The sequence below is a fragment of the Heterodontus francisci genome, chromosome 7 (assembly GCF_036365525.1).
Source record: "Heterodontus francisci isolate sHetFra1 chromosome 7, sHetFra1.hap1, whole genome shotgun sequence".
NCBI lineage: Eukaryota > Metazoa > Chordata > Chondrichthyes > Heterodontiformes > Heterodontidae > Heterodontus > Heterodontus francisci.
In genome coordinates, this window is record NC_090377.1 from 54,920,583 (window position 1) to 54,935,704 (window position 15,122).

General features: G+C 44.4%; 1 protein-coding gene across 3 annotated transcripts in view; it reads left to right on the top strand.

The window, feature by feature from the left end:
* The window catches only part of cobll1b (cordon-bleu WH2 repeat protein-like 1b), a 235,779-nt gene that overhangs the window by 107,472 nt on the left and 113,185 nt on the right, over window positions 1-15,122 (top strand). Inside the window, exon 4 of one of the 3 annotated variants that reach the window (XM_068035220.1) lies at window positions 5,598-5,663. The exons of the other annotated variants lie outside the window; for them this stretch is intronic. Coding sequence (XP_067891321.1) covers window positions 5,598-5,663 — 66 coding nt within the window. The remainder of the gene's footprint in view (window positions 1-5,597; window positions 5,664-15,122) is intronic. 3 annotated transcript variants of the gene reach the window in all.

The window sequence follows — 15,122 nt, forward strand, 5'->3', positions numbered from 1 at the left end:
TTAGTGCAGGTGGGGGGATCGAGGGCAAGGGGACATAGCCTAAAATTTAGAGCCATATCCTTCAGGATTGAAATTAAGGAACGCTTCTACATGATAGATGTTTGGAACTCTTCCGCATATGGCAGTTGGTGCCGGGTTAATTGTTCATTTTAAATCTGAGATTGATTGATTTCGGTTATGCAGTATTAAGGGATATGAGACCAAGGTGAGGATATGGAGTTAGTTCGCAGATCAGCCATGATCTCATTGAATGCTGGAACAAGCTTGACTGGTTAAATAGCTGACTCCTATACCTATGATTTTTTTATTCGTTCCTGGAATGTACGCATCGTTGGCAAGGCCAGCAACTATTGCCCATACAAAAGCAATATATTTTGGATGCTGGAAATCTGAAATAAAAACAGAAAATGCTGGAAATACTCAGTAAGTCGGACAGCACCTGTGGAGAGAGAAACAGAGTTAAAATTTCCGGTCTCTGACCTTTCATCAGAACTGATGGCCACAGACCTGAAACATTAACTTTGTTCCTCTCTCCACTTGTTGCCCATCCCTAATTGCCCTTGAATTGTGATGAGCCGGCTTCTTGAATCACAGAATTTCTTGTGGTGTGGTAGATCCACAGTGCTGTTGGGGAGGGAGTTCAAGGATTTAGGCCTAGCGATAATGAAGAAATGACAATATATTTTGAAGTCAGGATGGTGTGTGACTTCGAGGGTAACTTGTAGCTGGTGGTGTTTTCATGTGCCTGCTGCCCTTGTCCTTCTAGGTGGTTTGGAAGATGCTGTCCAAGGAGCCTTGGCGAGTTGCTGCTGTGCATCTTGCAGATGGTACACACTGCTGCCGCTGTCCGCCAATGGTGGAGGGACTGAATGTTAAATGGGTTGCCGATCAAGTGGCTGCTTTGTCCTGGATAGTGTCGAGCTTCTTAAGCATTGTTGGAGCTGCACTCATCCAGACTAGTGGGGAATATTCCATCACAATCCTGACTTGTGCCTTGTAGATGGTGGACAGGCTTTGGGGAGTCAGGAGGTGGGTTAATCACCATAGAATTCCCAACCTCTGACCTACTCTTGTAGCCACAGTATTTATATGGCTGGTCCAATTCAGATTCTGGCCAATGGTAACCCCCAGGATGTTGATAGTTGGGGATTCAGCGATGGTAATGCCATTGAATGTCAAAGGGAGATGGTTATATTCTCTTTTTTGAGATGGTCATTGCCTGGCATTTTTGTGGCACAAATGTTACTTGCACTTATCAGCCCAAGCCTGAATGTTGTTAAGGTCTTGCTGCATGTGGGGGCAGGGACTGCTTCACTATCTGAGGAGTTGAGGATAGTACTGAACATCATACAATTGTCAGCGAACATCCCCACTTCTGACCTTATGATGGAGGGAAGGTCATTAATGAAGCAGTTGAAGATGGTTGGGCCTTGGACATTAGCTCGAGGAGCTCCTGCGGCAGTGTCCTGGGACTGAGATGACTGGCCTCCAACAACCACAAGAATCTTCCTTTGTGCTAGGTATGACTCCAGCCATGGAGAGTTTCCCCCGATTCCCATTGACTTTAGTTTGGCTAGGGCTCCTTGATGACACACTGTCAAAAGCTGCTTTGATGTCAAGGGAAATCACTCTTACCTCACCTCTTGAGTTCAGCTCTTCTGTCCATGTTTGGACCAAGGCTGTAATGAGGTCAGGAGCTGAGTGGCCCTGGCAGAATCCAAACTGAGCATGTTATTGCTGTTTAAGTGGCACTTGATACCACTGTCAATGACACCTTCCATCACTTTGTTGATGGTCGAGACTAGACTGATGGGGTAATTGGCTGTATTGGATTTGTCCTGCCTTTTGTGGATAGGACATACCTGGGCAATTTTCCACATTGTCGGGTAGATTCCAGTGTTGTAGCTGTACTGGAACAGCTTGGCTAGGGGCGCAACTAGTTCTGCAGCACATGTTTTCAGTACTATTGCCGGGATATTGTCAGGACGCATAGCCTTTTCAGTATCCAGTTGAGATTGGGCACTCAGTATGTGAAAGTTCACAAATATAGACACATGGCCTGCCATGGTGTGGCAGTTCGTTGGAGATTCATTGTGCTTTGTGACCATTTTGTCTTGATGGCAAATTCCTTCAAGCAGTTGGAACACCATCATCTAAAATACAGCATCTGCTTCAGCCTTCTGTGTCTCCAATTTCAATAAATTGAGATTAATTCTTGTAATCTATTCATTGAAAGAAAGTTAATATATAAGCTTAAGCTATAAATGTTATCAGCTTGAGTTATGTTTTTAACATACAGATTCACTTTATTCAGGGCCTGATGACAATACTTCTCTTTGTAAAGAAATTATGCCAAGGATCATTTAGATTAATACTAAGAGATCTGATAACTGTAAGCACTAAGCGGGAGGGTGAATTTTAAACCCCCACCCCAACTGGGCAGGAATAGGATGTACAACGACTAAACAGACAAGTGTTCTTACTGGCACTTACGGCTCACTTGGGCAACCAGTACCATTTTAACAGTGTGCATTTTCCAGATGGCCAAGGCTTCTGCTAGAGGCAGGCGTGGGCCTCATGAATGGCAGGCAAATGATGCAGTATGGATCCAAATGTGAGAACCAAAGAAATTGGAAGTCCCTCCTGTCTCTGAATCCACTAGTTAGTGAGATTGGTTCCAGAGGCAGCTGGCTGCAGGATTTCAAGAGGTCATGAGCTCCAGGCACTCAGCATTGGCATTAGCATGCTAGTGAGATTGAAGTCATTTGACGCTTTTTATACTTTTTTTTGGCATACTTTATTTCAGTTACCCTTTAAGCAGTGAAAGCATATGCTGGGTGGTGTTTTCTAGCATTGTACTGCATGGAGGTGAAGATAGAGGAGGAAGAAAAGCAGGGGCAGAGGCCTCAAACCTCAACCCGGGTTCGATTCTGGGTACTGCCTGTGTGGAGTTTGCAAGTTCTCCCTGAGACCGCGTGGGTTTCCGCCGGGTGCTCCGGTTTCCTCACACAGCCAAAGACTTGCAGGTTGAAAGGTAAATTGGCCAGTGCAAATTGCCCCTAGTGTAGGTAGGTGGTATGAGAATGGTGGGATGTGGTAGGAAATATGGGATTAATGTAGGATTAGTATAAATGGGTGGTTGTTGGTAGGCACAGACTTGGTGGGCAGAAGGGCCTGTTTCAGTGCTGTATCTCTCTGACACTCTGACTCTAACCCTGCAGCAGGAGCTGCAGGTGGTTCTCTGAGAACAACCAGTGAGAAATTCTACTTGCAGTAAGCCTCACCCACTCAACAGGAACCATCGGCTAAGGGTGATCTTTCTACATATATTTGAGTCTTTTCTGATTGAGGACAGTAGTCAAAACAGTAGACACCTGAGATGGCAGACAGGGCCTCAGTTTCAGGTCTCATCTGAAAGACGGCACCTCTGATGGTGCAGCACTCTGTTAATACTGCACTGAGCTGTCAGCCTAGGTTACGTGCTCAAGTTTCTCGAGTAGGATTTGAGCCCACAACCTTCTGACTCGGTGGTGAGAATGCTACCAAGGATGACACGAGTGGCACAACAATAACAAGCAGTATTGCAGATGGCAAGTTTGGCAGCATCTCTGAGCAGGGTGATTGTTATTACTTGTTCCCCTTCATGTATCACAAGCAACTGTACATTCAGCCAACTTTAAAACCTCAAACAGTATGGCCAGGCCTTTCAAATGTGACAGTGCAGCCTCCCACTGCCATCCTAACTCTTGTCCTTTTCCTTTGGATCTTTCTCAGTGGTAAGAACTTCTTAAGCAACACCTGAAGAGGGCACACCTCCTGAGAAAGCGCCATCCGATGTTCCATCCCTTCCACTGGAGCAGGGATTGACACCTCAGGTGGAATAGATAGCAACTTACAGGAGCCTGCTAATTATCAAATACACAGCATTAGTGGACAGGAGCAGGTACTGGTGGCAGGAATCACCCAGGAGACAACTCACTGACATGGACCTTCGATGCCCAACCATGAAAAGCAAAATGCTTGAGGCACACCAGTATAAAAGTATATCAGTATGATGTATTGGAAGGCCGGAGCATGTTAAAGAAGAAAAGAGAGGTAGAGAGAGCAGAGAGGTTTAGGGAGGGAATTTCGGACTTTAGGGCCTAGACAGCTGAAGGCACACAACCAACGGTGGAATGATTAAAATAGGGATGCTCAAGAGGCCAAAATTAGATGAATGCAGATATCTTGGAGGGTTGTGGAGCTGGAAGAGATTACAGAGATAGGGAGGGGTGAGGTCATGGAGGGATTTCAAAACAAGGATGAGAATTTTAAAATCAAGGCGTTGCTCAACTGGGAGCCAGTGTAGGTCACAAGCACATGGGTAATTGGTGTCTTCGTGCAAGTAAGGACATGGGCGGTAAAGTTTTGGATGACCTCCAGTTTTAGGAGGGAAGAATGTGGGAGGCTGGCCAGGAGTGCATAGTCATCGATGAGGGTTTCAGCAGCAGATGAGCTGAGGCAGGGGTGGAGTCAGGCAGTGTTATGGAGGTGGAAGAAGCGGCTTTAGTTCTGCTGTGAATATATGGTCACAAGCTCATCTTGGTTATAAACAGTCAGGTTCAGCCTCAAAGACAGTTGCCAGAGAAAATGATAGATTCAGTAGCTGGAGAGAGGAGAGGGACTGTGACCACGTCCAATGCAAGAGATAGGGAGAGGAGGAGCTGTACTCCTTCTGCTGATCATGTGAGGCCGCTGAATCTCTCGTTACACTGGATCCAGGTCCTTGGGATGATGCTCCTGCAATCCACTTTGCCTGCCATTTCTAACCAGGCTCTCTTTAAGATGCTGTTGGACATCATCTTCTCACTTTGCCAGTATGCAAATTCCTTCTGACCCTGACTGCTATCAGCAATACCTCCAGGGAGGCATCTGAAAAATTAGGGGCAATCTACGCACTTCCAGCCATCTTCAATGTGCAGCATAATGATACTTAAAGTGTTAAAATTCAGTGAATGCCACCTCTCTAATAGGTACATTTACCCTTTCAATATTCTGCCTTGGGTCTCCCGCCAGAAATCACGAAGAAAAGATGAGTGGACGTCCTGCTGCTCATGCCATCGACTAGCCAATCTGCGTACTATGTTATAATGAAGCCTGGAAGTTAACATTGGCCGGGCCTCAAGCTGTTGATGACTTTTGGGTGTACTGCCCACCTTGGGAACCCCCACCCCCAAACACTGATCCTGCTACTGGTTGAACTGAGCCCTAAATATCAGCATATACATATTTGTAATCACTTTTTATGCTGGAAGGCAATGTTTTATCTTTAAACAGATTTTTCCATTGACTGCAGCCCTTTTTAAAAAAAAATTGAGCAATTGGTGTTATAATAGAGGTGATTGTCAGTGAGGTATAATTGGGTCAGGCAGGTGCATAATTGGGTCAGGCAGGTACATCTTGGGTAAGTAGCTACATGTACATTAAGTATGCAGTGCGTGTCAGGAGGTCTCACTAAAAGGAAATACCCTGTCAGTTTAACTTGACGTCACAGTTAGGGAGGGACTGTAAACTGAGTGTGTTGGAAAAGCAATCATTTCCTCTTAACCATTCAACAGCAAGAAAACTTCGAAAGGGTTGAACAAAAGAAGTACATACTGGTTGAGAAGTGAGGTAGCACAAAGGTAAACATTCTTTCTTAGTTTTGTTAAAAATAAAACTGATGAGTAAGATTTGGATGTTTATTGCTCACTCATTTTGTTCATTTTTTTTTTAAAACATCAAAACCAATTTACACAAGCGTGCGTGTTCTACAGGCATAATGCTGAACTGATTAGTAATATCTTTTAAGCAGGCGTTCATATATAGGCTATCATAGTTTGGCCAAACACATAGTGCAGTATACTGTTTAGTACATTACAAAGATCACATTGTAAAAACAGCAACTCAGACTTCCCTGCGAGCAAACTGTTTGTGCCTGGATAAAGTTTTTAATGGAGAGTCTGAACAATGCATGTGAATTTTATTCCAGGTTTTGTCGATGAGCAGTAGCATGGTGAGAGGCATTGTTAAAATCAGTGAAAAATAATTTACCATGCAAGCATTTTTGCCTTACTGCAAAATTAAGCAGGGAAACAGCTGATGGACTAAAAATAGTATTTTAAGTAATACTGCTATCCCATTTTTAAAGTGTCAGTTGAATAGACCAAAAGCTAGCTTTTGGGCAGATCCACCTTTCATTTCTCTCTCTGCAATCGGCAAGTTAATGAGTCACTTAGGATTGCTCTGCTGTGTTTATCTCGACCTCAATAGTCAACAGTTAAATTTAGAAAATGGTTTAATCAAAAGCTCAGGCCTAAGTGAATAAAATTAGCTACTTGTTGCTATCTTTAAAAAAACAGTGTTATTTCTGAAGATATTCTGGGTGTGACTTAGTCTTCTTATTTAGCAATGCATTTGCATCGTCAGTTTGCTTTTTACCCCAGAGACTGTTGGACTTCACAGGCAGTTTAGCTGTGAGACTTGCTGGTCCCTGCTGACAGGTGTAGTTTGTTTTTATGCTTTTGTTCCCCAGGCAAGAATGGTAACGATTCATACAGAGCAAGTTCAAAAATGTGAAAAAACAGATTTTCTGAATCAGTGGATGTTTTGGGCATAAGCTGGGAAGGAAGAGCAGAATATTGCAGTAATGAAATTATTGATAAAAGGAAAGATGTGGGATAGACGTATAGAAAAAGAATTAAAATAATAGTGTTATTCCCTTCACATTTCTGTTGAGACCAGATGGCACACCTGACAGATGTTTATTTGCTCAGACCATGGTGTAATATACTCCGCCTCTACCACAACTCATCTGCTGAAACCCTCTTCCATGCCTCTGTTACCTCTAGACTTAATTATTCCAATGCACTCCTGGTTGGCTTCCCACATTGTATCCCTCCAAACTTGAGGTCATTCAAACTGCTGCTTGTGACCTAACCTGCACCAAGACCCGTTCATCCATCACCCCTGTGTTTGCTTACCTACATTGACTCTGGGTTAAGCAGTGCCTCGAGTTTAAAAATTCTCATCCTTGTTTTCAAATCCCTCTATGGCCTTGCCCCACCCTATCTCTGTAATCTCCTCCAGCCCCACAATCCTACATGATATCTGTGCTCCTCTAATTCTGGCCTCTTGAGCATCCCCTATTTTAATTGCCGTGTCTTCAGCTGCCAAGGCCCTAAGTTCCGGAATTCCCTCCCTAAGACCTCTTTGTCTCTACCTCGTTTTCCTCTTTGAAGGTGCTCCTTAAAACCGACTTGGTTGACCAAGCTTTTGGCCAGCTGCCCTAATGTGCCCTCTATGTGGCTCGGTGTCAATTTTTTTTTGGAATGCTCCTGTGAAGCACCTTGGGTGTTTTTATCATGTTAAAGGTGCTATATAAATACAAGTTGTTGTTGGTCTCTTCCAGGGACTGTTATTTATGAATTATTTCTGAAATAGGCTAGAAATAGGAAGATAGTGCAGCTAAACACGTGGCTGAGCAGCTGCTGTAGAAGGGAGGGTTTCAGATATCTGGACCATTGGGCTCTCTTCAGGGTCAGATGGGACCTGTACAAGAAGGACGAGTTGCATCTAAACTGGAGGGGCACTAATATCCTGGCTGCAAGGTTTGCTAGCGTCACTCGGGAGGGTTTAAACTAGTGTGGCAGGGGGGTGGGAACCAGAGCAGTAGGACAGCTAGTGAAATAAATGAGGAGGACATAGTAAATAAGGCCAGTAGGACTAAGAGGAAGAGCAGGCAGGGAGATGTTGCTGAGCACAGCGGGACTGGTGGTCTGAAATGCATTTGTTTCAATGTGAGAAGCATAACAGGTAAGGCAGATGAACTTAGAGCTTGGATTAGTAATTGAAAATATGATGATGTTGCTATTACAGAGACTTGGTTGAGGGAAGGGCAGGATTGGCAGCTAAATGTTCCAGGCTTTAGAAGCTTCAGGCGGGATAGAGGGGGATGTAAAAGGGGTGGGGGAGTTGCATTACTGGTTAAGGAGAATATCACAGCTGTACTGCGGGAGGACACCTCAGAAGGGTTATGCAGCGAGGCAATATGGGTGGAGCTCAGGAATAGGAAGGGTGCAGTCACGATGTTGGGGGTTTACTACAGGCCTCCCAACAGCCAGCGGGAGGTAGAGGAGCAGATATGTAGACAGATTTTGGAAAGATGTAAAGGTAACAGGGTTGTGGTGGTGGGTGATTTTAACTTCCCATATACTGACTGGGACTCACTTAGTGCTAGGGGCTTGGATGGGGCAGAATTTGTGAGGAGCATCCAGGAGGGCTTCTTGAAACAGTATGTAGATAGCCCAACTAGGGATGGGGCCATTCTGGACCTGGTATTGGGGAATGAGCCCGGCCAGGTGGTCGAAGTTTCAGTGGGGGAGCATTTCGGGAGCAGTGACCATAATTCCTTAAGTTTTAAGGTACTTGTGGGTAAGGATAAGAGTAGTCCTCGGGTGAAGGTGCTAAATTGGGGGAAGGCTAATTATAACAATATTATGCAGGAACTGAAGAATTTAGATTGGGAGCGGCTGTTTGAGGGTAAATCAACATCTGACATGTGGGAGTCTTTCAAACGTCAGCTGATTAAAATCCAGGACCAGCATGTTCCTGTGAGGAAGAAAGACAAGTTTGGCAAGTTTCGGGAAGCTTGGATAACACGGGATATTGTGAGCCCAGTCAAAAAGAAAAAGGAAGCATTTGTAAGGGATGGAAGGCTAGGAACAGATGAAGCACTTGAGGAATATAAAGACAGTAGGAAGGAACTTAAGCAAGGAGTTAGGAGGGCTAAAAGGGGTCATGAAAAGTCATTGGCAAACAGGATTAAGGAAAATCCCAAGGCTTTTTATACATACATAAAGAGCAAGAGGGTAAACAGGGAAAGGGTTGTCCCACTCAAGGACAGAGAAGGGAATCTATGTGTGGAGCCAGAGGAAATGGGTGGGGTGCTAAATGAGTACTTTGCATCAGTATTCACCAAAGAGAAGGACTTGGTGGATGATGAGCCTAGGGAAGGGAGTGCAGATAGTCTCAGTCATCTCATTATCAAAAAGGAGGAGGTGTTGGGTGTCTTGCAAAGCATTAAGGTAGATAAGTCCCCAGGGCCTGATGGGATCTACCCTAGAATACTGAGGGAGGCAAGGGAAGAAATTGCTGCGGCCTTGACAGAAATCTTTGCATCCTCATTGGTTACAGGTGAGGTCCCAGAGGACTGGAGAATAGCCAATGTTGTTCCTTTGTTTAAGAAGGGTGGCAAGGATAATCCAGGAAATTATAGGCCGGTGAGCCTTACGTCAGTGGTAGGGAAACTATTAGAGAGGATTATTCGGGACAGGATTTACTCCCATTTGGAAACAAACGAACTTATTAGCGAGAGACAGCATGGTTTTGTGAAGGGGAGGTCGTGTCTTACTAATTTGATTGAGTTTTTTGAGGAAGTGACGAAGATGATTGATGAAGGAAGGGCAGTGGATGTTATCTATATGGACTTTAGTAAAGCCTCTGACAATGTCCCGCATGGCAGACTGGTACAAAAGGTGAAGTCACACGGGATCAGAGGTGAGCTGGCAAGATGGATACAGAACTGGCTCGGTCATAGAAGACAGAGGGTATCAGTGGAAGGGTGTTTTTCTGAATGGAGGAATGTGACGAGTGGTGTTCCGCAGGGATCAGTGCTGGGACCTTTGCTGTTTGTAGTATATATAAATGATTTGGAGGAAAATGTAGCTGGTCTGATTAGTAAGTTTGCAGACGACACAAAGGTTGGTGGAGTTGCGGATAATGATGAGGATTGTCAGAGGATACAGCAGGATCCAGATCGGTTGGAGACTTGGGCGGAGAAATGGCAGATGGAGTTTAATCTGGACAAATGTGAGGTAATGCATTTTGGAAGGTCTAATGCAGGTGGGAGGTATACAGTAAATGGCAGAACCCTTAGGAGTATTGACAGGCAGAGAGATCTGGGCGTACAGGTCCACAGGTCACTGAAAGTGGCAACGCAGGTGGATAACGTAGTCAAGAAGGCATACGGCATGCTTGCCTTCATCGGTCGGGGCATAGAGTATAAAAATTGGCAAGTCATGTTGCAGCTGTACAGAACCTTAGTTAGGCCACACTTAGAATATTGTGTGCAATTCTGGTCGCCACGCTACCAGAAGGACGTGGAGGCTTTGGAGAGGGTACAGAGGAGGTTTACCAGGATGTTGCCTGATCTGGAGGGCATTAGCTATGAGGAGAGGTTGGATAAACTCGGATTGTTTTCACTGGAACGACGGAGGTGGAGGGGCGACATGATAGAGGTTTACAAAGTTATGAGCGGCATGGACAGAGTGGATAGTCAGAAGCTTTTTCCCAGGGTGGAAGAGTCAGTTACTAGGGGACATAGGTTTAAGGTGCGAGGGGCAAAGTTTAGAGGGGATGTGCGAGGCAAGTTTTTTGCACAGAGGGTGGTGAGTGCCTGGAGCTTGCTGCCAGGGGAGGTGATAGAAGCAGATACGATAGTGACATTTAAGAGACATCTTGACAAATATATGAATAGGAAGGGAATAGAGGGATATGGGCCCCGGAAGTGCAGAAGGTGTTAGTTTAGGCAGGCATCAAGATCGGCGCAGGTTTGGAGGGTCGAATGGCCTGTTCCTGTGCTGTACTGTTCTTTGTTCTTTGTACCGAGAATAGTGCTAATTACATAGTGTGATGTTCAGGCCCAGATCATTGCCTCACCTGCCTTTAAAAAAAAATGTATATTAATATTTAATTCCTGCACTCTGTTGATGTGCAACTAACTTGAACATTGCATGGTTAGTGCAAAAAGCTATCAACATATGTTGTTGAAATATGTAGTCCACAAGGTTAAAGGACTGTGGTATTAATGTCATTTGACTTATTTTCATGTATCCTACCTGTCCACAGATTACTTTTTTTAAAAAATATTTAAGTATGAATGCATAGAGAGTTTGACAGACAAATCCTGTAAATAAGAATTATGAAAAGTAGTGAATAAAAGCCAATTCTGGTAGTATCTTTGATGGTATTTAACTACATTTGGCCACAATATTGGCAGGGAGGGAGCAGGCCAGGAAACCCATAAATGTTGGGACGCGGAGATCCTACCAAATTAAACGGCAGGACCCCATTAGAAATTTTTTACGCTGTTTCCTGCATGGCAGCCAGATTGATTTGAAAGCTGGCTCCCTGCCGGGTGGGAAAGCTTGTGGTAGAGGGCCATAGCCATGGACCATTGGGGACAGTCGATGGCAGTCGGAGACAATCGGTGGGGTTGGCTAGGGAGGAGTGCTTGGATTGCGGCAGAGATATCATCATGGAAGGAATCATGTGGGCGTTCTGAAGAGCATGTGAAGGGAGTGATTGCAACAGAGGTTTGCTTGAGGGGCTACAGTGAAGAAGTCCTCCTCCTGGTTCACAAGCAGCCCTTAACTACTGAATCTGCCAACTCCCTTTCAGCTGAGCCAAGCACTGGGAAACCTGGCCTGCAGCCGCTAAATTCACATGGCTCCTAAAAGCTGAGGAACAGTTAATAATTAAATATTAAACATCCTAGTGGTTACCATTGACCAGAAACTGAACTGGAGCAGCCTCATAAATACTGTGGCTACAAGAGCAGGTCAGAGGTTGGGAATTTTGGTGCGACTAATGCACCTCCTGACTCCCCAAAGCCTGTCCACCATCTACAAGGCTCAAGTCAAGAGTGTGATGGAATACTCTCCACTTGCCTGGATGGGTGTGGCTCCAACAACACTCAAGAAGCTCGTCACCATCCAGGGCAAAGCAGTCTGCTTGATCGGCACCCCATTCATCACCTTCAGCATTCACTCCCTCTGCCACTGATGCACAGTTGCAGCCTAGTGTATCATCTACAAGATACACTGCAGCAACTCACCACGCCTTCTTCAACAGCACCTTCCAAACTTGCGACCTCTTCCAATTAGAAGGACAAGGGCAGGAGTTGTGTGGAAATGCCACCATCTGCAAGTTCTCCAAGTCGCACACCATCCTGACTTGGAAATATATTGCCAATCTTTCACTGTCATTAGATAAAACTCCTGGAACTCACTCCCTAACAGCACTGTGGGTGCTCCCACACCAGATGTACAGCAGCAGTTCAAGAATGCAACTCACCACCACCTTCTCGAGGGCAATTTGGGATGGGCAGCAAATGCTGGCCTTGCCAGCGATGCTTACATCCCATGAAAGGAAGGATGCCCCCAAACCCACCGTGATTCAATTGGAAGTAGGTGTATTTGTGGTGCATTGGGGTTTCACATTTTTACCGATTTTTTTTTTTTTTTTTAGCCCCTCGAGCCTGTTCTGCCATTCAGTAATATCATGGCTGATCTGCAGCCTAACTCCATATACCTGCTTTTGCCCCATATCCTGTGATACCTTTTGGTTAACAAAAATCTATTGATTTCAGATTTAAAATTACAATTGATCCAGCATCAATTGCTGTTTGCGGAAGTTTCTACCATCCTTTATGTATATAAGTGTTTCCTAATTTCATTCCTGAACAGTCTGGCTGCAATTTCTAAACAATGGCCACTAGTCTGAGATTCCCCAACGATCGGAAATCATTTCTTTCTTTCTACTCTCTCTGTTCCCCTTAATATCTTGGAAACTTCAATCAAATCACCCCTCAACCTTCTAAGTTCCAAGGAATACAACCCTCATTTGTGTAACCTTTTATCATAATTTAAACCTTGGAGTCCAGGTATCATTCTGGTAAGTTTACATTGCATTTCCTCCAAGACCAATATATCCTTCCTAAGATGTGGTGCTCAAAGCTGCCCACTGTACTCCAGGTGTGGTTTAACTAGGGCTTTGTACAGCTTATGCTTGACTTCTACCTCCTTGTATTCTAATCCTCTAGATATAAAGGCCAGCATTCCATTAGCCTTTTTGATTATTTTCTGTACCTGTTCATGACATTTTTATCTATGTACATGGACCCCAAATCTCTGCACCTCCACTGTTTCTAGCTTTTCGCCATTTAGCAAGTATCCAGTTCTATCCTATTTAGGTCCAAACTAGATGACCTCACATTTGTCAACATTGAAATCTATTTGCCACAGTTTTGCACATTCATTTAATCTATCAATACATCTTTGTAATTTATGCTTCCATATACACTGCTTATAATGTCACCTATCTTCGTGTCATCGGCAAATTTGGGTCTGTGGCTTTCTGGGCAGTAGCAAGGGAAGGGGAATTTAAAATTACCCCCATTGTCTCCTTTGAATATTTTAATTCCACACGATATTAAGCATTTACAAAGTCCTGTATTCCCTGACATTTTTGTTAATTCATGCAACATGCTGGGTGTTTAAATCCACTGAAAAGATTAATGAATTTCTGTGTTTCTCTAGAATAGAGCAAGTTAATTTTTTAAAAAAGCTTGAGATGTTCAAAAGATACAATTTGCATCTGAAAACAATCCTAATAACTGTTGGCTGGTAACAGTTTATGGAATAAAATTACAAATGTTGGTGGCATTGCATGACAGCATATAAAGACTTTTCCCTGTCTTCTTTCAAAATGTATGTGTTTTTTCATGAATTCAGTGGCTGTTATTTACCAAATGGACTTGCCTTCATTTTGTGCTGAATCAGAAAAAGCCAAGATATCAGGAGCCAGCTGTGCATAGTATTTCTGGTTCTTGCTACAAAGTATAACAACAGCTTATATTTATTTAGCACATGGGAGTGGGGTGTGCAGTAGATGGTGAAAGCTGATGGGAGAAAAGGAAATTGGGACTAGGGAATGGGGTTGGAAGTTTGAAGCTCAGGCAGGGTGGGGTAAGAGAGGGAAACTGGGGGTTGGGACTTGAGTAGGAAAGAAGTGAAGACTGTGCAGTGGTGCAGATTGTGTGGGTGTGAATCTCAGCACTTCCTGCAGAGCTGGGAGCAGCAGCAGTAGTGACCTGGTGAGAGGGAACGGTGCCAAGGGAGGAGCATCAATAAAAGAGTGAATGAAACCTGAGGCCGAACCATGGGCAAATGGTGAAAGATTGTTTACACTGGTGGGTGAAGAGGGAACAAAGATACAGAGACTCGGCATGTTGGTAGCTGCACACCCTGATTTTAGATCACTAGCTCAACCTGCACCATTCATGCTGGGCTTGGAAAGGTGGGAGTCAGCACAAGTTAGCCCTGCTCCCTTGGCTGCTCTTTCAGGACAATGAACCCCATGAACAACCCCGTGCCAAAAGCTCCTGTCACAAATATTGGCTCCTCAGTTGAAACCTTGCAGTTTGCAACCGGACCCCAAGATTCAATTAGCACCAAGTGAGCGGCTGAAAATTGATTTATGAAGGGTAGATTGTTTTAACATAGGAGCAGGACTCGGCCATTCACCCCGTTGAGCCAGCTCTGCCTTTCAACTGGATCATGGCTGATCATCTACCTTAACGCCACTTCCCCGTGCTATCTGCATATCCCTTGTGTCATTTGTATCCATCTATCGATTTTTATCTTGAACATGCTTAATCATTGAGCTTTCACAGCCCTCTGGGGTAGAGAATTCCAAAGATTCACCACCGTCTAAGTGAAGAAATTCCTCTTCATCTCAGTCTTAAATGGCCTGCTCCTTATTCTGAGGCTATGTCTACTGGTTCTAGACTCACCGGCCGGGGGAACATCCTATCTACATCCACCCTCACATCCTGTTAAGAACTTTCTAAATGTCAATGAAATCACCTCTCATTCTTCGAAACTCTAGAGGATACAGGCCCATTTTCCTCAATCTCTCCTCCTAAGGCAATCCTGCCATCCCAGGGATTAGTTTGGTGAACGCCTGTTGCACTCCCTCTATTGCAGGTATATCCTTCTTTAGATGAGGAAACGAAAACTGTACATAATACTCCAGGTGCGGCCTGACAAAGGCTCTATACAATTGCAGCCAGACTTCTTTACTGCTGTACCCAAAACCCTTTATGATGAAGGCCAACATACTATTTTCCTTCCGAATTGCTTGCTCCACCTGCATACTAGTTTTTAGTGACTCATGAACAAGGACACCCAGGTCCCTTTGGACATCAACACTTCCCAACCTCTCACCATTTAAGAAATACTCTATCTTTCTGTTTTTTGTTT